At 42.1% G+C, this 24,417-nt stretch overlaps 1 protein-coding gene across 21 annotated transcripts in view; it reads right to left on the minus strand.

The window, feature by feature from the left end:
* CSGALNACT1 (chondroitin sulfate N-acetylgalactosaminyltransferase 1) overlaps positions 1–24,417 on the minus strand; it is a 341,281-nt gene that overhangs the window by 28,878 nt on the left and 287,986 nt on the right. For all 21 annotated transcript variants that reach the window (XM_027071730.2, XM_053216491.1, XM_053216492.1 and 18 more), the window contains 2 exons: positions 16,364–16,580; positions 1,051–1,152 (listed from right to left, as the gene is read on the minus strand). In XM_027071730.2, coding sequence (XP_026927531.1) covers positions 1,051–1,152; positions 16,364–16,580 — 319 coding nt within the window. The remainder of the gene's footprint in view (positions 1–1,050; positions 1,153–16,363; positions 16,581–24,417) is intronic.

The raw sequence follows: 24,417 nt of genomic DNA on the forward strand, positions 1-24,417 counted from the left end.
TACAACTTTATTTACAGAAACAAGAGATGGACGAAATTTGACCAGTGGACTGCTTTAGAACGTTTGAGTTATTATAATTAGCATTCTGATCTTGTGCCCATTAATACAAAATTAGTAACAAAGTATGAAAATAAATACAAAAAGTGCTCTGAATCTTGTAATCTTATCTGTGGACTATCATCCTCTTCCCATTTACCAGAAACTCAAAACAGGGGGCTCTGTTTATATTTAGACCATATGGAGTTCTTCAGACTATTTCTGCTTCTGAGTACTGCTGACCACCCTCCAAGCTTCACTTATGGAGAAACCACCCACCTGATTACTCAAGTGAGGTCTGCAGTCCTCCACAGCAAACCAGAAGGGAGTGTGGCTGTACCATTCTGGCCTCCTCACTAGTAGAAAATGCCCGAGATATTTATTAAATACTTGTCCATTTATTTGGGTAGGGAAGAAGTCCATCTGGGATGCTTTCATTTATTCCCCCATACAATTGATCAGTGAAGTACAAAAATACAAGCCTAAGTCTAAAGTTTTGTGTTAGATAATTTCTGTTCAGCTGAATAGGCTTAATCAATGATCCTGTCCTAGCCATCACTCCTGACTTCCCCCTAATCTCTCAATATGCATAATGAATGAAAGTCAACAGGGTGAGACCATTTGCTAAGTGGATGAAACTGGAGCACGGATAGCACTCAGCTGGAGCTCCCTACACACATATGGCATCCCTCATTCCCACTCTGTGACATCAAGTTCCCAGATCAGCAATGCTGAGACATCCAGTCATGCAGAATCTCCAGGAAGCCTGTGGCCCCATCCTTACAGCTCAGGGAAGTTTATCTCAATTGTCAAAGTTAATGCCCTGCACAGCGGGGACCAGCGTCAGGTGGGGTGGTCTCCCGGGGAAGGAGGGTGCACAGCTGGCAAACATTCAATCCCCCAGTTGACCCACAGTGTTAAGGAAAACAAAACTGAAGCAGAAGTTCAATCCTTGGATGTATGTCTCTGAGCTCAGTTACTATGAGTCCTTATGACAGTTCACATCGTACTTACCTGGAAGTGTTTTCAAGTATTCCTTTGACCTCATTCATTTCTTCCTTCCCAAAGTAAACAACTGTGAGATGAATTCTCCCATCCTGTTGGATGCACATCTCCCTAGAAAACAAAACACATGTATGTCTGGTCCTGTGTTCACAATAACAGGCAAGGTCCAAACAAATACCTGTTTTGTAAAGTGCAAAAGGTTCTCGAAGTAAACTGAGTGAACTACTGAAAGAGCAGAGATGGGTCAGCAAGCCATTTCTGGCTGGCCATCACAATTACCTGTATTGATATGTATCTTACGGAGAAAACAATGAAATTTAAACGTGCAGATCTAGTAAATGAAACTCAGACACAAGAGGCCATAGGTCTGATCTGCCACAGGATTAGCCCTTCGGGGTCACCTAGTGTCATGGAAAGGTCACTGGGGCCTTATTACCCTTCTTTGCCATAAGAAGTCTATGAAGTACAGAAGACATAAACATAGATTCCATTTTACAGATGAGAAAGCTAAAATCCAGAGAAGGTGAGACAAGAATCCTTGTCTATGAGCTTTCCTGCGTGTGCCAAACACAGTCTTCAAGACTGAATGAGCAAAGGTAAAAGATTCTTTCATGTAGGGCTCCAGAAACCTTTCTTCATACCTCAAGGGAATGACCAGGCTGGAGCGCAGCTGCTCTGTGCACCTTCCCTGGGTCGCACCTTCCCGAGCACCCACAATCACCTGCACTACTTCCCTGTCTCTCCTCCCTGTGACCAATTGTCCCAGGTACCTGGCACCTCAGGCTCCAGGGTCCTGACAGCCCTCTTTGGGCCAGGCCTCTGGCTCTGGACTGGTCTAGACCTACTTTCTCTACCAAAGCTTATTTATTTGCCTATGTCCTGCTCTCTAAATGGTAACACCTAGCTAATCTGGTAAGATACTCCGCTGAGGGTTTACCGCATATACATTTGTGATATGTGCATAAATTAGGTATGTGTATATGAACATATGTGTGTATATGTGTAAGTACATGTGTGTAAATATGTGTGTACATGTATGTGTACACATATATGTGTGTGCACAGTTTAAATAAGAGTTTTCTGGAAGCAAATTAATGAAAGATTCTACTGGTTGGATATTTTGTGATATTTTGACATTTTGCATGTTCCTTTTTATTCCTTTTGTCTCTATATTCACTACTTTCCTTAACCCCCCAAACAACAGTCCACATAACAGCTTTCTGAAAATCCCTGAGCTCTAACTGCAGAGGCTAATTTATTCAATGTTTTTTTTTTTTTTTATAATGCCATCAAAAAGGAGTGACTGCCTTGCTGGGAGAAATCCAAAGATGTAGGAGATCTGGTTCCTCTGCTCAACATGCTTGGGAAATAAAATGAACTCAAATAAAATAATGACACCTCATGGCACAAATAACAAGGAGACAGTTCAGAAAACACAGCAAATCCTATCAGCTGGAATGGCTGGGCCTGAAGGAGGGTTAGGGTAGAGGAAGAGAAGAGGAAGAAGAGAATCCCAGATGGAAGAAATATCAGGGAAGATGATATTGACCCGAGGCTAGAAGCATGCAGGACTTGTCCTGGTCACAGGCTTGGTTCTGAGAATCTGTTTCTTTCCCGTGAATTAAAGGTAAGAGCTGCCTCTGAAATGCAGTCTGATGGCAGAGCTCTTAGACAGACAAGGAACCAGGAACAGAGGCCCAGCATGTGACAAAGTGCTTCAAACTGAGAGCTCCCTCACAGCCTCAGTCCCTGCAGTCTAAACCATACCTACTGACAACAAAATTCTCTTCCATAAAAGATCTCTTTTGCTAACTTGCCAGATAATGCTTTAACTTTCTTTGCCAGAGTAGAATAAAAGAACACACAGAGAGCCAAGCACCAGGAAAAATGTGCTTTCAAAATGCATGTGTAGTTGGAAAAAATTTATCCTAGAATCAGGAGAGGGTCACCCGCTGAGCCTGCATAAAAAGCATTCTTGTTTTTCTAGTAACATCTTTGCTGGCATTTAAAAATCTATTCAAAGCACTTCCCTGTTTTCAAGGAATAAAACAGAGATACACTGGCCCTTCACTCTTCTTTCGCCAGCTGAGGCTTCCCAAAAAGGCAAAGCAGAATTGGTTCTGAGGTGCTCCTCCAGGGTTCCATTTCATTTACTCATTTTTTCCTTCCTTCCTTCCTTTAACAAACAATAACCAAACAAGCAACCTACTACGTGGCAGATGCTCTACCAGGGGATCTTAAAAAAATGAATAAAACATTTCTGCCCTTGATAAGTTATCTATCTACTGTACATAACTAAAACTACCTAGAACACAATAAACAAATGCTCTACGAGAGAATGAGCACAAGTACTATGGAAACACCATCACCAATCTGACTGAATGTGTGATTTTTATATTTTTCAAATAATTCTCACTAGACTCCATCACCTGGAACAATGTGTGTGAGAAAATAGTGTGTATGTGGGTGACTGTGTATGTGGAGATGTCTGTGTTTTGGTGTGATTGTTTATGCCTGGATCCTCCGAGCTAACTTAGGTGCCCCTGAGAGCACATCTCTATAATGACCATGGTCAGGTTACAGCAAAGCCATATAAGTGTCAGGGAACCCCAGCTTCCTAAGAACCCTTCAGGGAAGCTCTTCATTTCACATGGATGCTTTCTTTGTATTAGCTCCACAATCCTACTTACAATATAGTGTACAATATAGTGATTAAATAATTCTACACATTCCTCAGTGCCCATCAAGATGACTGTACTCTTAATCCCCTTCACCTATTTCACCCATCCCCCACCCACCTCCTCTGTGGCAACCATCAGCTTGTTCTCTGTATTTAAGAGTCTGAGGTTTGGGGCACCTGGGTGGCACAGTCGGTTAAGCGTCCGACTTCGGCTCAGGTCACGATCTCACGGTCCGTGAGTTCAAGCCCCGCGTCGGGCTCTGTGCTGGCAGCTCAGAGCCTGGAGCCTGCTTCAGATTCTGTGTCTCCCTCTCTCTCTGGCCCTCCCCCGTTCATGCTCTGTCTCTCTCTGTCTCAAAAATAAATAAACATTAAAAAAATTTTTTAAAAAAAAGAGTCTGAGGTTTTTTTGCTTGTCTCATTTTTCTTTGTTCATTTGTTTTGTTTCTTCCACATATGAGTGAGATCATATGGTATTTGTCTTTCTCTGAGTTATTTCACTTAGCATAATATTCTCTAGCTTCACCCATGTTGTTGCAAATGGCAAGATCTCATTCTTTTTTATGGATGAGTAATATTCCATTGTGTACTTATACCACATCTTCTTTATCCATTCATCTATGGATGGATATTTGGCTGCTTCCATAATTTGGCTATTGCAACAATGCTTCAATAAACATAAGAGGCACATATCTTTTTGAATTACTGTTTTCATTACTGTTTTATTTTGGGGGGGTAAATACCAGAAGTGGAATTACTGGGTCATATGGCAATTCTATTTTTATTTCTAGATGAACCTCCACATTGTTTTCCAAATGCCTGCTCCAATTTGCATTCCCACAAACAGCCCATGAGGATTCCTTCTTCACACCCTCACCAATACTTGTTATTTCTTGTGTTTTTTTTTATTTTAGTCCTTCTAGTGGGTATAAGGTGATATCTCATTGTGCTTTTGATTTGCGTTTCTCTGATGTTGAGTGATGGTGAGCATCTTTTCATGTGTTTGTTGGCCATCTGTATGTCTTCTTTGGAAAAATGTCTGTTTCTGGTCCTCTACCCATTTTTTAGTCAGATTATTTGTTGTTGTTGTTGTTTGGTTTTGAGTTGTATAAGTTAATTATATATTTTGGCTATTAACCCGTTATCAAATATGTCATTTGCAAATATCTTCTGATAAATGAATTCAGTAAAGTAATAGGATACAAAGTTAATATATAGAAATCAGTTACATTTCCATACACTAATAAGGAAGCAGCAGAAAGAGAAATTAACAAAAACAATCCCATTTACAACTCCACCAAAAATAATTAAATACCTAGGAATAAACTTAACCAAGATAGTGAAAGAATTGTACTCTCAAAACTATAAAATACTGTTGAAATAAATTGAAGATGACACACACAAATGGAAAGATTTCTATACTCATGGATTAGAAGGACCAATATTCTTAAAACGCCCATACTATCCAAAGCAACTTATATATTTAATGCAATCCCTATCAAAATACCAACAACGTTTTTCACAGAACCAGAATTAATAATACTGAAATGTGTACGGAATCACAAAAGACACTGAATAGCCAAAGCAATGAGAAAGAAGAAAAAGCTAGAGGTATCACAATCCCAGATTTCAAGATATGCTACAAAACTATAGTGATCAAAACAGTGTGGTCCTGGCACAAAAATAAGACACACAGATCAATGAAAGAGAATAGAGCCCAGAAACAAACCCATGATTATATGGTCAATTAAGCTTCAATGAAGCAGGAGAGAATATACAATGGTAAAAAGACAGTCTCTTCAACAAATGGTGTTGGGAACACTGGACAGACATGCAAAAGAATGAAACTGGACCACTTTCTTACTCCATACACAAAAATAAACCCACAATGGATTAAAGACCTAAACGTGAGACCTGAAACCATGAAACTCCTAGAAGAAAACACAGGCAGTAATTTCTTTGACATTGGCCACAGAAACATTTTTCTAGACATGTCTCCTCAGGCAAGGGAAACAAAAGCAAAAGACTACACCAAAATAAAAAGCTTTTGCTCAGGGAAGGAAACCAACAACAAAACAAAAAGGCAACCCACAAAGACCTTGTCTTTTGAAGACATTTTTTTCCTGGAAAACAACAGTTCCTTCTCCCAGAGGATATTGTACCACAGAGTACAGGGACTAATTAAGATATATTTGCAGTCAGAAAACACATATCCTAGTCACTTACACACCTATATTTTTATTTCCCAAGAGGCTAAAAGCACATCACAGTCTTTGAGTTCTGTTACTAACCTGAACGAGGTAGAAAGGTAGTTGACCTTCACTTACACTCTCAGTACATAGGTAAAGAAAGGAGTTCCAATGACCTGCCCAAGCTCTGGAGGCAGCCAGGCATAAAATCCAGGTTTCTTAAGGACCAGCCTGATATTTGTATACCTAAGGTTACCCTAGCAGGATGAAGGATGTACCTATGAAATCTCACAGCTTTGGTCTTAATCGGTCCAGGACTCTACCACAAAGCTCAGTGAGTTTGTGTGGCCAGGAGGAGCATGGAGGAACCCTCAACAAAACTCCAAATGTAAATTGGCCATGGGGAAGGACTGTTCAACTTCCATTCCTGATGGGAGTAGTCAGGTATGACTGGGCAGTCTGGTGGACTGGGGGACAGGGTAACCCAAGGCCTATGTGGACGAAGTGCTGTACTCTTAGGGAGAGAACTCATCCCAAAGGGGTTCTCAACTTCAGCACCACTGACATTTTGAACCATATAATTCCCTACTGTGGAAGGAGTTTCCTGTGCATTTCAGGATGCCCAGCAGCATCCCTGGCCTCTACTCACCAGATGTCAGTAACACCCCCAAACCCCCACCTCAGCTGTGACAACCAAAAATGTCTCCAGACTTTACCCAACGTGCCACAGTAGAAGGTGCAAAATAGCTCCCCTGGTCAGAACCACAATCTTAAGGAAGAATCAGGTTCAGTAAAACACTTGAGTCATCAGAGGTATGTGATTGTGAAACAATGTGCATCCCCAGTGTTATCCCTGCTCTTCAGCTGGCTCCTGTGGACTCATGGGTGAGTCCTAGAAAGATATGGGGCTTCAGGAAACACTGAAAGGCTCTCTTTACAGAAAACAAGATTATGAGGGGGTGTCAGGAGCTCAAGCCAGGACTTTTGGGGAATAAACATGGCAGTGTTGGCACAGTGATGGCTGCACCAGCAGCTTCCGTGGCATTAGTGAGTGCCAACAACTCTGTTGTCAGAGCAGTGAGTTTGCTTCATGCAGCTGATGCCTGGGCAGTCAGTGGAAGCTGAACTTATATTTGAGGATATGTGAAACGTCCCTGAGGGATTACTAGAAAGACTGGGAGTGCATAAGAGGTTGGACATCTTGCCACAGAAGATGAAAGAGAGAGACAGAGGAAGACTATGTTTTCATATAATTAGGGGTACTTGTTTTTATACCTCAGATTAAGTGGCTAGTGGAAACATGGACTCAAAAAGATTTACTAAGTAACTTTGTTGTGCAATGCATTATTCTCATTGGAATAAGATTTTTTTTAAAAATAATCATTAATGGTGCCTGTAGGGGGACCAACCACCCAGGTTTGCCTGGGATTCTCCAGGTTTTAGCACTGAAAGTCAATATACCAGGAAACTCCTCAGTCCCAAGCAAACTGGTACAACTGGTCACCCTACTTGCCTCAGGGATCTGACAGCATATTGGAAAGAATGAACAGCTGAAGAGTATAAGGCAGGATGGACTCTCTGCAGCAACACTTTGGAGGTCTAACGAGTCAAGGGGCTGAGAAGAGTATGATTAATTCCTATTGAGTGATGGAGAAGGGGTATCATGGAAGAGGAGTATTCAAGCTGAGCCTTGACAGGTAAGAGGCTCCACACAGGTAGAGAGGAGCAGAGAAAGGGTTTCATTGGCTAAGAAGGCATAGATGCAAGGAAATTATATCACTATTCTTTTCTAAGTCAATTTTCTACTCAAATATATCAGGTATGAGAAGAAAATCTATTATTTAGCTTTAATTATATCCCATGCAAATGAGATAATACATAATGGCCCATTAGACTCCAAATGCTACCTAAGGTCTACACTGACAACAAGAGGAAACTGCTTAGCCAAAAGGCATTAGAAAAGAAGACTACATTCTATCCTGAAGAGGGAAAAAGTATGTGATGGGGGCCTTCCGAAATCTGGCTATAAAAAATAATATTCATCTTTGGTTTGGTGGGTCTTTTCCATCCCCTCACCTCGAGCTAAATTACTATACAGTTCCTGGATTTCATTATTTCAGTAGTCTGATCAGTGTCACGAAATGAGACTGATTTTGACTTTCAACCAACCAATTGGGTGCCCATTTCAGAATAGCAAATGAAATCATTTCCAGCTGATCATTTTCTAGTCTTGGGTAGATGTTTTCACATAATCTGTGGCTCAAATGAAATAAGAAAGAACCTCTATTAGGTCCCCAAATAGACACTTTTCTTCAAGTAAGATGAATGATGTAGATTACTTCTTCTCAAACATACAAACCCTAAAACCTTCCTGGGTGCAACACTGGTGTGTGAATAGAGAAAGGGCCCACGGGAGAGGTAGAGGGGCATGAGTGGGAGGGAGGATGATACCGTGGAAACTACATTAGTTTCCTATATTCCTATATTTGATGATGACTTGAAGCCTTTCTGTTACACTCTAAAGTCTACCAGCTTAGCCCTACCCTCAAGGCTCATTTCACTCTCAGAGAGTCTCTAGACATTGTTTTTTAAAAATCCAGAAATCTCCAGGACCTCTTCAATGATTCTAGGCAGAAAAGGGATTTAAAAATCATTAAAGAAAATTTAAGTAAAAGATTTCCCTGATATTGCCTTAAAATATAAATGCCTAGAGAGGGATGAGAGAAGAGTAAGAAAGAAAGAACATAAAATAAAAATAACTACTAAAGTCTGAGGAGAATCATAGCAACACGAAAAAGGGTTCTCACACCAGCTGGAAGTAGTCAAAATAAAAATCAAGCAAACTTGAAATGAACTGGGAAAGATTTTTAAAAATCATAAAAAAATCATTTGAATAAAATCTATTTTTTTCTGGGACAGGCTCAGAAATAAGGATGCAAAGACAATCTAAAGCTTTGTTATTATGAGTTTCTTCCTGCTATCACTAACTACACCATGAAATAACTGATGAGCTTAAACCCAATAACCCAGAAGCCAAGGGAAACTAAAGAGCCAAAAAGCAAATACAAGAATAATTTCAAAGGGACATCAGGTGATTAAAGAAAAAGAAGAAGAGCACGAGGAGGACAAGGAAGTGGATGGAGGAGGAGGAGGAAGAGGGGGAGGCATCAGGTTTTAAGTTAACATGCTGTTGGTCAAAGGGAAACAGATACAAACAGGGGCTAAATGTGAAGCAAGGTTCCTGGGTACGGTCTCTCTATTCTTGGCCACAGGTAAAGGAATCCTGATGATGAAGTCCCCCAGACCCCAGGTGAGGCATGTGGGGCATTCCTGGGAGGGAAACAGCATGTGGAAACCGTGAGGTTCCCCCATGGGCCAGGACTAGGTCGATAGCAAGGGAGAACAAGCCTGCCAGGGTAAAAAGGCATCGCATCTCCATGAACAACAGTGGAGTCACTGAGCACACCAGTCACAAAGCAGCAGCCAGCAGCCAGATTGGGGGGTTGTTGCTCCTGTGAACTGCACTCCTACTCAGGGAGATGACAATATTGAAGCTCTGGCTTCATAATTTCTTGTAAATACTAGGAATATCACTCATTTAATGCTTACTGCCTCTTAAATAAAGACCATTAAGATCTAGTGCTAGGAAGAAGCTTTTCTCCCCCAACAAATAACACCCTTCTCTCCAATAACTACTGAGGGCTGAAGTAAACTAGCCTTAGTTTTCCCCTCTTCCCTTTGTCTGCCAGAAACTTTGGAGCTGACATTTTTGACAATCTGCAATCTGCCTTTAGTCCCAGCTTCCAGGTACATTCTACATTTTTAATGAGTCTTTCTCCACTGACCTTTATAAAATGGTTTTATTGAAATTTTAGTTTTTGTAAATACAAATAATTTTTAGGGTTAGTTGAGATGATTAAAATAATGAGACTAGGGGTGCCTGGGTGGCTCAGTTGGTTAAGCATCCGACTTGGGCTCAGGTCATGAATCTGCAGTTTGTGGGTTCAAGCCCCACGTCAGGCTTTGTGCTGACAGCTCAGAGCCTGGAGTCTGCTTCAGATTCTGTGTCTCCCTCTCTCTCTCTCTCTCTCTCTCTCTCTCTCTCTCTGTACCTCCCCTGCTCACCCTCTGTCTCTCTCTCTCAAAAGTAAATAAACATTAAAAATTTTTTTAAATAAATAAAATAAAATAATGAGAGTAAATATCTTAGTCCATATACTCTATGTACCCAGGAATCAATTTTGTCCCCAGGACCCATACCCAACACAGGTCTGGAGCATGAAAACTTGGCCTTTGTTCCTTGCAGATTCTACCCCATGCCTGGTCATCACCCCAAGTGATCTGATTCCTCAGACCCAGTCTTCCCTACGGGCCACTCTCTCTGGGGAATTCCAGGTTCTACATCTCTTTCTTCTGTCCAAGAAGGCATATTTGTTATAATTCTTAGCCATTTAGGTCTTTTCTAGGTAAGTAATTAGCAAAACAATGCTGAAGTGAAAAACAAAACAAAGCCCTAAATCTATGTGTCATAAGGAGTGTCAGGGCTGCAAGGGGATCCATCTGGACCAGTACTTAGATTTTACAGAAGATACAAAAGCCCAGATATATGAAGCAACTTGTAAAAGACTCCTCATTCAAATGGATCAGAACAAAGGGCATTTACATTTTAAAGGACATGCAGGGGAAGGATAATGTTTTAAATAAATTAATCTCATACAGTGATCACTGCAAACCAGGTACCAAAAATAGTGGCAAATATCAAGTATTGCTACCAATAAATGACTAATGAACATGACACAATCTTCAAAGACGACAGTGGAAGAAACGGAAGATTCTATTGTCCCCTCATGTGGCTTCCAGTCCTAGACACTTCCTCCAGAAGAGCTAGGGAAGCAGCCAGGGCAGTGATAAAGTGGCTCCAAGGAATGGCTGGTCTGGGGAGAGACAGGGGGCCCCAACTCCCACTTCAGGATCTCGGTGAAGGAAGAGCCAAAGCAGAATATGTGGTCTCTCCACATTGTGTGGAAAGTAGAGAAGGACGGTAAGGCTGTTCTCATTACACTTTGTGAACTAACACCTGTAAAAAAGGTGGAGTGGGCAGGAGCAAAAGAATAAAGATGACCAAGGGCACCTGGGTGGCTCAGTCGGTTAAGTGTCCAACTCTTAATTTAGGCTCAGGTCATGATCTCACGTTCGTGGCATCAAGCAGTGTGTCAGGCTCTGCACTGACAGGGTGGACTCTGCTTGGGATTCTCTCCCTCTCTCTCTGCCCCTCCCCTGCTTGTGTGTGTGTGTGTGCTCTCTCTCTCAAAATAAATACTTAAAAAAAAAAGGTGACCACAGTTAGTGCAGATCCTTCTTAAAAGCAGAAAGAGGAGAAAGGATGGGAGATGCTGACAGATGAAGCATCTTACATGTACCCCCACAACACAGACACACACACACACACACACACACACACACAGAGCCAATCATTAAACAAAAGGCCAAAACCTTATCTTCTTTCCTCTTTTTGATTTGTGGGAGTGGAAAGAGCTGCTGAAGACAATAGGTGAAGGTAAGAAAAGTAAGCAAAGAGAGCTGATTCTCTCTGATGTTCCAGGCCTTAGCCCTCCACTGAGGGCCTGTTCTGAGAGCCAAATCATCTTCCACTCTAGTACAAAGACCCATCCACCACTAGACAGAGTGAGCCTAGCACAGCTCACATCCATCCCAGGGCACAGAAGAGCCACAGGAATTGGGAATCTTCAACAAAAGCTGTACAAAGCCTCCACTGAGTTCTTTCTCTCCTTCCCGTGTTCTTGGGAGACTGCAAATACAGCAAATAAAACAAATACACTACCCTCAGAACATAGCCAGGAGTGGGATACAAACAGTTCTCCATCAGGTTGGGGAGGTAGGCAAGGAGAACCCATCCACACAAAGTCAGAGCAAATGGCCTGTGTGGCCATCTGCATGCCATGCAGAAGGAGGCTGAAGAGACACCTCACAGCAACCGTGCTTCAGGAATAGTAACACAGTTTAAGGAAGAAAGAAAAAGATATTAATAAGAAAGCAATAGCATTAAAAAAAAAAACCTAGTCTGGAAGAAAATACAATTCAAACAGAAGAAAACGTCTTCCAAATGTTTCACACTTCCTTAATAATGTGAATTCAACAAAAAATTCAAAGAAGCAATGATAAAAACAACAGATTAAAAGGCACATTCTGTGCTGAGAAAGTGAGTTGAGAGCCCGAACAGACAAAAGTGATAAACTAAAAATAGCAAGGTACAAAATAGAGACATCTGAAAACCAAATTACTCACCTAAAAGAAAAGGCTGTGTAAAAGCAGATAATAGACGAAGGATTACAAAACAGAGAGAAGCTGATAAATGGGGGAGGTCTGTGAAATACGCAACTGAGTCTGTAAAGCAGAGACACCAACAAGCCGAGCAGGAGAGGTATTCACAATTAAAACACCAAAAAATTTTCCTGACATGGAAGAATCCACAAAACAAAAAAGAAAACTCGATTAAGCACAGGAAAATCTCAGAGAAAACAACAGACACTGAGAGGAGACTTGTCCTGATTAAGCTATTAGGATTCAAGACTAAAGAAGGAATTCTTCAGGCAAAAATTCTCGGGAGAGACCAAAAAAGTCGTCCTGACGCTTCTCCACAGTATCATTGGATGCCAGAGGAATGTCTACAACGTCCTGAGGAAAGAGTGTCCTGAGGATTTTAAGTCCAGCCAAGTGATCCTTAAACTAAAATGACCATAAGCAGACTCTACTCTCAAGCACTTACAACCCTTCTTCTTTTTTATAATTTTTTTAATGTTTATTTAGTTTTGAGAGACAGAACAAGAGCAAGGTGGGTGCAGAAAGAGAAGGAGACACAGAATCTGAAGGAAGCTCCAGGTTCTGAGCTGACAGCACAAAGCCCAACACGGGGCTCGAACTCACGGACCACAAGACCATGACCTGAGCCAAAGTGAGACACCAAACCAGCTGAGCCACCCAGGGGCCTCTAATTTACAATGCTTCTAGAAAACCTTTCTTGCCTGTGCACCATAGCCAACCATGACCTCCGGACTGCAGCCGCTCCTGCCAGGGCTGCTGGCAAGGACACAAAACCCACCCAAATACCAGCTCTGTGGTTACAAAACAGAACGTAAAGGCTGCAAACCCCGATGAGGTAAAAACAATAAATGGGATGTAGGAGAGGGAGAAAGTATAACTGCTGATTTCCTCTTGTTATTGTAATTTTTCAGTCAATCTGTTCTAAAGTTAAAAATACGCAGCAAAAAAATACATAGTAATTCCAATATTTTCTGTTTTGTGAAACCTTTTTTTAAAAAATTTTTTACAGAGATCTCTTCAGAACTAATTACCTCTTACAGCAGAAAAACATTTTCTTTTTGTTTTTTTTAAGTTTATTTATTTGACAGAGACCAGGACAGCGTGGGGGAGGGGCAGAGAGCGAGGGAGAGAGAGAATTCAAATGAGAAACATTTTCTTAAAGACCAGAAATTTCTTCAGTTACACTTCAGATTTGTTTCTATAAATTAATTCAGGTAAAATTGTAATTATTTAATTACAAGCAGAATATATAGTATATCTCATGTTATATTAAATTATTTCTAGTTAGCAAGTTATTCTTCTATGTGCATATATTCAAAGAAAAGTACCTATAATGGAGTTTAATTAATGTTAAGAATGATTAATTGGGGGAGGGAAGGCCGGGAGTTTTTAAATAATTCATTCCTTGTGTTCTGTATTGTTTAAATATCTTATAATAGCTATGTATCACTTTTATAAACTAAAAATCCATGTTTAAATTATAACAGCCAAAAATAAAATCTTTCATTGAATTTTTAAACAAAACATAAAACATATGGTAACTACATAAAAATTTACAAACCAGAATTCAAAAGAAGGAAACAAAAGTCACTCATGATGCCATCTTCAGGGCCAACCAGAGTTAGTATCTTCTAATCTTGGGATGGAAGGGATTTCATAAAGACAATATCAAATATTTAATAAATAGACCCTTGTATTTTCTCCAATACTCTTATATTTATATTAATTCTATTTAAATATTTAATTGAGCAGTGTTTACTTTAAGTTCTGGTATGCAATAAGAATTAAATTTTTTCTGCTATGATTAGTTGTCCTAAGGCCATACACTGAACAATCCATTCTCTGCTGGCTGCTTTGAAATCCACCTCTACTAGTTCTGACACAGAATTAAATACTCTCAGGATTGAGTACCCTTTCTCATCTCATTTTTTCAGAGACCCAACACACTCAGAAACCCCTAGAGTTTCTGAGTGTCCTCTGTCCTGGGAAGGCTTTCTTATGGCCCACTGCCCCTGGTCTCCATTTCTCCTGGAGCTCCTAGCTCCCTTCAAGTGGATGCTAGTCCACCTGAATGCAGGCACCATCTCTGGAGCTCATCTCTTTACCCCTATATCTGGTCAAGTGTCTGGCACACACAGGCCTTCCAAATATCCTACCCAAGTAGCAAGCCTTCCCACCCACCCTCTCCTGCCTATGTACCACATTTTAAAACATTAACTAGATGTTTTAACTAGAAATGTAACATTAACATTACATTTCATTTCATCATCTCAATGTTGGAGACTGGTAAACTAGTCATTTTACCTTTTTCAACAATATTTCCCTTCTAGTTTTATTCCTATTATTAAATATTTGCAATCCGGTCATATATAACCAAGAGAATCCTGCTACTCCAGGCTCCAGAGTCCCACGCAGAGGACTGAGCAGACACTCCTTTAGCACAAGCTCTACCTTGCCAAGCCCAGCATGCACAGTGACTGGCCTTCATGACTGGATGACACAGATTTCAGGGCCCATAATCTGGCAAGCTCTAGGCAGCTTCCTAGCCAAAGAAACTCACTGTCAACTAGTGCTAGAAATGGGCACACCAGCTGCTGGGAGCAATGATTTGACTTAATGCTCAGTGCCAACCACAGGTTTAGTCCTTCTCAGGAAATCATGCTTAATCAACCAGCAGCACTCTGACATCCTAAAGAGAATGCAGGGAACACAGAAACACTGAAGGAAGGCTGCGAGTAGCCAAAGCTCCATAGACACTTTACTACTGGAGTCAGAGGACACTGCCAACACTCAAGTGATGGTCGCAGAGGGGACCTACAAATCAGGAACAGTTGAAAAGATCAGCCCACCCTACTCCGCATGGTGTCACAACTGAAGGCACAACTCCCGAACCTGGAGAAGAAAAGACAACAGACATTCTGATAGCTGTCTTTAAAGATCTAAAACTATGATGTATAAGAGGAAATGGATTAGTTCAGTCATTTCCTCAGAGGCTAGAACTAGACCCACAGAGTATAAATCACAGGGAGGTGGACTACAGGTCCAAATAATAGCCAGCTTTATATCTGAAGCTGGTCAACAACAGAGCAGCCTGCCTGGTGAAGGAGGCAGTTACATGGCACAGAGAACATGTGCCAGGGATGACCAGGTGATTTACAAAAGCCTCTTCTAAAACTGTTGAATTCTGACCCTAAAATTTATTTAGAGAAGGGCTGGTCTTCAAATGTAAAACTTTAAAAAGACTTCATTCATTATCTAGAATTTTGAGAAGTATCAACCACACCCTTCTACTGAGCATTACCAGCTTTTAATAATGTGAATTTAATGATAAAAGATTAAAAATAAATTTTGATCTTCCAAGATTATAATTAGACACATATTAACACATATAATCTTTAAAATAAGCTGGCTAGCTAAGTGAGCTAATTAATCCTGACCAATGTAGGAAATGTTAGTCGTAACGGCTTACAAGAGCCAACACTGCACAATAGAGAGCTTGAAGACACATATGTAAAAACTACATTACTGCATCTGAAAATAAAATCGCACCTCGTCTTCTTGAGTAGCTACAAAAATGAACGCTTGGAAACTTCTTGGCATAATTCTAAATTTAATCTCTGAGGAGATGTAGGTTAGAATAAAAAATGGATTCCGATTCAACCCATGGCAGCCGCTGCAGGAGCAGGATAACTAACTAAGGCTTCCTGCAGCTGAAGGCGCACATCCTCTATCCAAGTCCACGGGCCATGGGGATGATGGCTTTCCAGAGTCTGGGAGAGGCCTCACTCATGCCCCTGGCTGTCCCGAAACCTGAGCCCAAACTCAAGCTAGGCCTGAACACAGCAGGCAGTGAGCCATCTTTGCAGATCCTGATGAAAAGCCACCCTTCCGAATTTTCATTTCTTAAAGTAAATCTGCTTGTCTGGCAGTTTTCTGGTTGCTTTAGGGAAAGGCAAATACAAATGATAAACTTTATATGAAGAAAACAGTTGAACAAGAAGAGAAAGGGGCCTTTGTATTGGGCAGAGGAAATGCAGGAAACACCGGGAAATGATATCAGCATTTAACACACACCACAGTGAGGAAGGGAGGCATGTACCAACAAACAAACCTGAAATTCTGCATGAACTGCCGGAACTTGTCCGCCCTCTTTGCCAGTGGCACGATAACGTTGATGAGTGTGTTGGCCATGTTGAGCTTTTCCTGTTTTACTTTCATGATAGGGCCAAATGGTCGAAACAACACAAGTCGTCTGAATTCGTGCTTCTGCTCCCCTTTGAAGGTGAGCTCATACAGAGTGCCTTTATCCCTTTCGGTGCGGTAGATCCCTGTCAACAGAAATACAAGGATAGTTTCAAAAATTAACCTTGGCTGCTGAGTGTTTTTTATAGCTGAGATCTAGCACAAAATGCACCTTTGAAAACATTAAATTAAGATGAAATCTCTACATATAATAACTATTAGAAAACCCCAAATGCTCCCGTGTTAAAAAATCCCCCCAAAAATCAAAATACCATCAATTTAAAAATCACATTTCTGAAGAGCTTCATAAACATGGAAAAAAGTTTGTAATGTCAGATACAAAACTGTATTTATACTAGAGGCATTCAAAAAAGGACTGTAAGGAAATATGCCAAAATAGGATTGGCTGTGATGTGGAATGGCGTGTTTTTTTTTCTTTTCTGCTATTATCCACACTTTCAGCAAGATGATTAGATAAATATTATAATTATTCTACCTACTTAATTTTAAAAGAATGTTAAAATTATCTCTTAGATATTATAGCCATTTCAGATGAACTGACCATAGCAATTTTGGGGGTACTTTAGAGTGGCGCTGTGCAAGTTTCTGGAAGCATTAAAGCACACAACACATAAAATACCCAACACAATGGCAGGCACACATCTTATTTAATTTCATATTGTCCTTCCTAACTCTGAGGAGCAGCACAGCTCAGTGCTCCAGAGCCAGAATACTTGGGAGATCTATTTACACCCTGCCCCCAAATGAGCTCTACACCATGTCACTTGTACTAAAACACCACGGTCTTATTTGTCAGGTTGAAGTTGTGACCTGTCAACTCTCAGGATGAACCTCCTAAAGGCCTGATCCAACAGAATTTTTCTATCAAATAAGCAAACGATTCCCTGCTGCCTAGGTCCCATTGTCTGCCCGACATCACTGGTATTGTGTATGTTTTTCCTATAGTCAGAAGAAACTCTTGCAAAAATCCAGCCAATCACCAGATAAGCTCCCTTATCTTTCACCTCTGACTTGCCATGTTTTCTATTCCATCTTTCTTCCCTCCTCTTAATCCCCACATTAGCTAGAATGCACCTTCCAGTCTTGGGAGAAGCTACAAAAGTACATCTCAGGGAAATACCCGCCTGCGGGGAGTCATAGCTCTCGACACCTCTGATAAAGCACCCCTCCTTTCTTCCTCACTCCCTCTTCTCTTGTGGGCATAACAGGACTTCTCCACAAACACTGCCGGGTTCTCTTCCCCACTCTCTGCAGAATAGGAGCTTTTCCTTTTACAGCCCTTTTCCTGTTTACAGCCTCTTTGATCCTGTTCAAAGTCTGGATCTCCTTCAGGTGCCACAGAGAGGTGGAGTTTGGTACTGCAGATTTTCAAGGTAGTCTCATTTCTCACAGTTGTCCCAAAGGCCTGCTTCAAGATTCCAAATGCGCAACCTGCTGGCAGCCAGTCCGGATGATTTAAGGACCAGAGCAGAGTTACAAGGACTGACTTCTCTTCGGAAGTCTCCATCGCTTCCTTGGGTAACAGGGCATACTGCTCAATGGCTCTGAGAATCAGGGCAGCTGAGAAAGGTTTTGCTGAGCTCATGCTGGAACAGAATCCAGAGTCCCTGCAGGGGTCATTCATGGAAGAAAGAAGAAGGTTCATTTCTTGGGAAGCTCAAAGGACTTCTCTGAAAATGTGAAGTGGTTCCCTTCAAAGTCTGTTAATTCTTTCAGGCAATTAGTGCTTGTGGAGGAAACAGCCTCTTCCCCACCTCTAACTGTTGTCTACAGCAGCTGGGGAAACCACCAAATTCCAGGGCAAAAATAAGGCTGGGCGAGTCAGCAAGGAGTTTGCATTTGCTAACGGAGCGTGTCTGCACAGCTGAAACAGGCCTGCCAGGGGTCGCTGGCTGTGCCTTGTCAAACTTCTGTTATTGGGGTCAGCAAGCATACCTTTTTCACACAGCAAGAAACCTGCAAAAGGCTGCTGACAGTTTAACATGCAGATAAAAACGTATGTGAGCCAAAGATTGTTTTTTAACTGAGTCACTTTCTTTCTCAGCATTAGATAGGGATAAGAATCATAAAACATCTGAACCCACATATTTGAGAATACAGGTAGAAACATACACAAACCCAACTGAGAAGATGGACATCTACTTACAAAGAACCCAGAGAATGTAATAGTTCTTATCATAATGATTCTCAAGCACATAAGAGGAGCTGCCTTTCGCAGAGCATGTATCATCAGCCTGGTGCGACAGGGTGGCAGCTTTGTTAAAATGGTTTCCAGGCCTGGCACTCCTTACTGGGAAGGTCAGAGCAGCCAGGCTAATCTTCCTCACCACAATGTCAGCTGCTTCCTCACCGTCTTCTACATCCCATGACTCGAAACGGTTATTACATCAACTTTGTAGCGTATTTCCCCATACTTTGCCTAATTAAATTAATGATGTCTTATAAATCTGATTCAGATCTCTTAATTCCCTCTATTTTAAATAAGTTATTTAAAACTCTCTTGCAACCTGTGTCCACTAAAACCCACACCTAGCCAGCCTCCCACCACACCCGCAGGCACATCCTCCCATGCCTGCACACAGGCCCCCTCAGTCTGATTGTAACACAAAGGACCGCTCCTTCATGGATCCCTGTGCCTCCTGGAAATCTTCAGTGGTGGAAACACAAAGGGGCTGAGAGAAAAGGGGGACAGAAGCCTTCTGAGACAGAAATGATTTTTCAGCCAGTGAGGTGGCATGCACACCAGCAAATGCAAAGCAAACCAGCTTTGCATAGGATTGCATCATTTTTATGCATTATGTTAATTAGAGATCAAAATAAGAACTTGGCAGTGAGCTTAGATTTTGGTTTAGATACCCTAGCTGGCACCCTCTTTCCCCTTCTTTCTCTCCATAGATGCTAAGTTTACTTTCAGTTTGGTGTTTCTGTTTCCTGAGCAAGGTTCTTAGTGCTTGTAAGTAAAATCTTATTTTACTCAAGGGCACCAGACTCTAGGATGACCAACTACATGGGGATACCTCCAGGCATCCAAAGTATAGTTCCCTGGTCTGCGGCAAATGGCTGTCCCTTTAGCAGGCTAGGAGCTAACCAGACATAGGCCCCCTCTCTACAACCTGTCCTCAACATAGGACCTCAGAAATCAAGATGCTGGAGGTCAAGGAGGTACGACTCCTTACCCTCACACTCCTGCTACCTTCACTCAATATATGTGCATAGGTTGTGGCCCAGTCCTGCACTGCTGATCCCAGAAGTTTCTCCACTGTCATCCCTGCCTTCCCTACCTTCCCACATGGAGCCTGGGTCAGGTCTCCCAGCACAATAACTACAATCCTCTGCCAACCCGTGTCCTACTTCCAGGACCCAATCCATCCTGACATATCCTGTGGCCCTCAGCCTTCCTACAGTACCATTCTAATCCTGCTTCTCTCTCACAAGCTTCTTAGAGCCTAGAGAATAAAGTACCAACCCCATGTCCAGGCCTTCAAGACCCTCCATAATGTGACCTCAGTGTGCTATCCTAACTGCAGGCCTTATCCCTGCCTCACGAGAAATATGGGCTCTAGGCAAGCTGCTTCACAATGAGCATTTACAACTACTTTTTCCCCTTGGAGAAACTGGAACCCTCCTGAAAAGCTGGTGGGAAAATGGTACAGCCACAATGGAGAAGAGTTTGGCAGTTCTTCAAAAAGCTAAACATGAAATCAACATATGATCCAGCAGTTCCACTTCTGGGTATGTACCCAAAAGAAATGAAAGCAGAGACCTGAAGAGATACATGTGCACACATGTTCATACACGCACTGCTTATAATACCAAAAGATGGCAACAGCCCAAACCTCAACCAAGAGATGAATGGACACAACACAGTAGACACACACAATGGACTACGACCCAGCCTTAAAAAGGAATGGGATTCTGACACATGCCACAACATGGATGAACCCTAAACCACGTGTTTGGTGAAATAAGCCAGACACAAAAGGACAGATATTGTATGGGTCCACTTATATGAGGAATCTAGATTAGTCAAATTCCTAGAAACAGAAAGCGGGCTGGTGGTTACCAGGGATTGGGGGAGCAGGAAATGGGGAGTTAGTATATAATGGGCACAGAGTTTCAATCTGACATGATGAAAAGGTTCTAGAAATGGGTAGTGTGATGGTGACACAATAATGTGAATATGCTTAATGTTACTGGACTGTACACTTAAAAATAGTTAAAATGGTAAATTTTACGTATACTTTACTACAATAACTGCTGAAAAGGCCTTGAATTTTCTCAAGACACATTTCCCCACCAGTCTACCTTTTTTGCCCTCCTAAATCTGATCCTCCTCCTTTGGGAGGATTCCCATGACGTTCTCAATCCAAAGTGGCCATTCAATCCTCCAAACACTCTGGTCTTCAGAGATTTTAAACTTTTCATTGCTGAACTAAGTTTTTTGGCCCCTAAGGACTTTGGAGATCATCTAGGCCAGCCCTGTCATTCTACAGGTGAATAAACTGAGTCACAGGGCAGTTGTGATCTGCCTGTGTTCACCATACTTTTTAATGCCTGACTGGAACATACCACGTGTGAGGGTTTGCTCCCTAGAGGTCACTTTTCATATTCGACATTAACAGCTCAGAGCAGAACAGAGATGCAGGACCATGCAGAAGTCAGAATAAACAATATAAAGTCTGTCATAAAAACCACTGTTTGGCTCATTTACCCACAGATAATCTTCACATCCACCCTTAGAACTTTTCTTTTACTTTCACGCACAATAGTAATAGTTATTAAACAATAATCATCTAAATTCATAGTCTACAACACATTCAAAGTAGTAAATTTTAAGAGGAATTCTCATAAAAAATCTTTCTACCAACAAAAGAAGAGTGTATGGGAAAAGGGAATCTAGAACTGGCAGAAATGCTGACAGTAGTATCTAGTGGTCTCCTGACAACAGTGCGGGGGAGGCAGAACATTATTTGTTTTTAATTAAAATGTCTGAGACACTGAATATAAAGAAAAAACGCTCATGTAACTTGCCTTGAATATATCACTGTAAGAGCATATTCTCCTTACTCCTATTCAAGAACACAAACAGAAATACCCAAGAAAGATTTTACTCCTAACATTAATTTTTAACTATTCTGGTGCTTTAGTGATTTTCAGTTAGAAAATTCTGCTTAGCAGGAATATGTACCTCATTCCCAGACCCTGTGGGATAAACGAGACATTATTACAGTGCCATCTGTTGCCGGCTCTGTTTTCTTAGGGAAAATAGTAGACATCTGACATTGTGAAAGAGATGTTCCTGAGAGTGTCCTGAACCTTCAAATGCTCAGGTACTCTACGTAAGAAATTCTCCCCATAAAAACCGAATAAAAAGTGACCACTCTAAAGCTCTTCCTCAGGTAGGGTAATGTCTGTATGCGCCTTGCTTTCTGCTGCATCACAGTGCATCCATTCACAGTAACTTCTGGATGTGTCCCAACTCAAGTTTATTGTGGTTTTCGGCCTTCACCAAACATTTCTTTCGTCTGATAAGAAACAGTTGCACTGACTGATGCCGTTGCTGAAACAACTCCTGAATTGCCTCATTTTACTTCTATTTATTGCATTTGGTATGTATTTGTTCTTGTTATAGAGCTATGCAAATTCATCACCTGGTTCTTAATCTATCAGAAATTTCTAAGAATCTCACTTTACTTAGAGCTCCTCCTTATTTTATCACTTTTACTAACAGTTGACTTTCTTTTCAGAGGCATTTTCCCCCCACAAGACTACAACCTACCTGTCACTTCATGAAACCTCTCAGATGTCAGACAATAAATGAAAAGCAAAGGCATGTTATGATTCCAGCGCCCCAGTGGGCTGGGATCCTCACCAGGTCCCCGCCAGCCTGACGGGCTTCATATTCATGTGACATGGTTATTTTGATCCTTACTAATTTTTCCTATGGGTGTTATTTACTGTGGATTGTGTTTTATATTAGAAATATAAAAATGAACATAATCGCTGTGCTTTCAGAGAGAAAGGTAGATAGGTAAACAGCACAGCCATAAATGTATGATAAGCACCTAAGAGAGTCTACCTAAGGTGTAAGGGAACAGAAAGGAGGAAGTGTCTACCTGCTGGAAGGTGCGAACAGTTTGATAAAAGATGTTTCACCAGAACTGAAGACTGAGTGGGTGTTTGCCAAGACCGCAAAATCAGAGAGGGCATTCTATGGATAGATATCAGCATAAGCTAAGAGATAGAAAAAAGCAAAAACCAATGTGTTATGTATGGCAAACCTGAGGCAGTTCAGCAAGGCTGGAGTGCAAAAAGCTAGGTCTGGGACAGAGGTAGGAAGTGAAGCTGGGGGGACTCAGGTAGGGCACACCATGCCGGCCCACTAGGTCATCCTCATGGGAATGAACTCTGACCTGAAGCTCAGGGTTGTTAACAGGGGAGACGGGGACCACTTCAGCACCATCACCTTACAGCAGCGGGGTGGGGAGCAGAGCATCGAGGGACCACAGGGATCAGATTGCAATGAGGAGAGAAGCACAATGATTCAGCAAGAAATGACAAAGCCCTAAACTGTGACAGTGCCAGGGGAGATGATGAGAAGTGGAAAAAACTCAAGAAAACGTGGTTAGAAAATGGGACAGCAAGTGAGGGAGAGGGAGAAAGGCAGTGTGACTCCAACCACAGGTGAGAAAAGGGTTTTGAGTCAAGCTTTGGAGAGGCTGATTTCAGGAGCCGCTGGAGGGGGACTGAAGCGCAGCAGACTGGCTTCTCTGGGACACACAGAGGTGGGTGTCCCCAGCCTGCAAGCTGAAGCTGTGGGTGTGGGTCAGACCATTCAGGACGTCTGTAAGGAGAGGAGAGGGAGCATGGGATGCAGGCCTGGGGTGTCCCAACCCCACAGGAGTTATGTGTGTGCATCAGCAAGGGAGGCGGAGAGGCCAGGAGAAGTGAGACAAATCACAGAAGGCAGAAGAGGGCACAGGCAGCCAGCGAGTGCGGGACTGCAGTGGTGCCAGTCTCATCAAGGTTAAGTACGACAAGGATGAAACCGACCCACGGGACGGCAAGTATGAGATCACTGGTGACCTCACCAATGAGGGCTTCAGAGAAGGGACAGGGCTGCAAGCCAGACATGAAGGATGATGACAGATGAAGTGGCAGGAATGAGTTGAGGGAGTTGAACATTTTCCTTTCATTTCCTTCAAGTTGTTGAGTTACTGTTGCCTGTGGACCTTTGCCCATTCTTTCCCCTCTGCCTGGGATGCTTCCCCTCAGGCCAGGGTACAACTGGATCCTTCTCACAAAGCCACCTCCTCAAAGAGGCCCTCTCTAGTCTCGCTCCCCACTCCCACCCTGCCCCATCACTCTGCCACCTCTCAGCCATCACCTGCCTATTCATTAATGTTCCCACCACTAGAAGGTAAGCACCAGGACAACCAGAATAAGTCTGCATCCCTAATGAAAATCCCTTGCAAAGAGGAAGGGCAGGAGGGAGGGAAGGAAGGTGCCTCGCTAAGAAGGGAATGAATGCAACAGAACAGTAGCTAAGGGAACTTACAGAGTTGACAGTGTTTTCTTTTGTTACAAAAAATAGGAAAAAGAAACAACCCTTCATATGTTGAAAGGAAGGAACAAAAAGAGGTGTAGGCAATGAGGATACACAGATGGAATGAGAAAGTGGGAGGTATGTGAGACCAGCAGCCTTGAAAGGACATGGCCTTGGACAGAGCAGTATCACCTGCTCTCCAGAGCAGGGCAGAAATAAGAAAGCAAAGGGGCAGGTAGTGCAGGTTTGGGGCAAGAAGCCAAACAAAGGCATGAGAACTAACACTAAGTGAAGTAGGAGGGAGGCCAGGCCTCCCAGGTCATAAGGGGACCAAGGGTGGATACGGGCCCTGAGAG

The sequence above is a fragment of the Acinonyx jubatus genome, chromosome B1, assembly GCF_027475565.1.
Source record: "Acinonyx jubatus isolate Ajub_Pintada_27869175 chromosome B1, VMU_Ajub_asm_v1.0, whole genome shotgun sequence".
NCBI lineage: Eukaryota > Metazoa > Chordata > Mammalia > Carnivora > Felidae > Acinonyx > Acinonyx jubatus.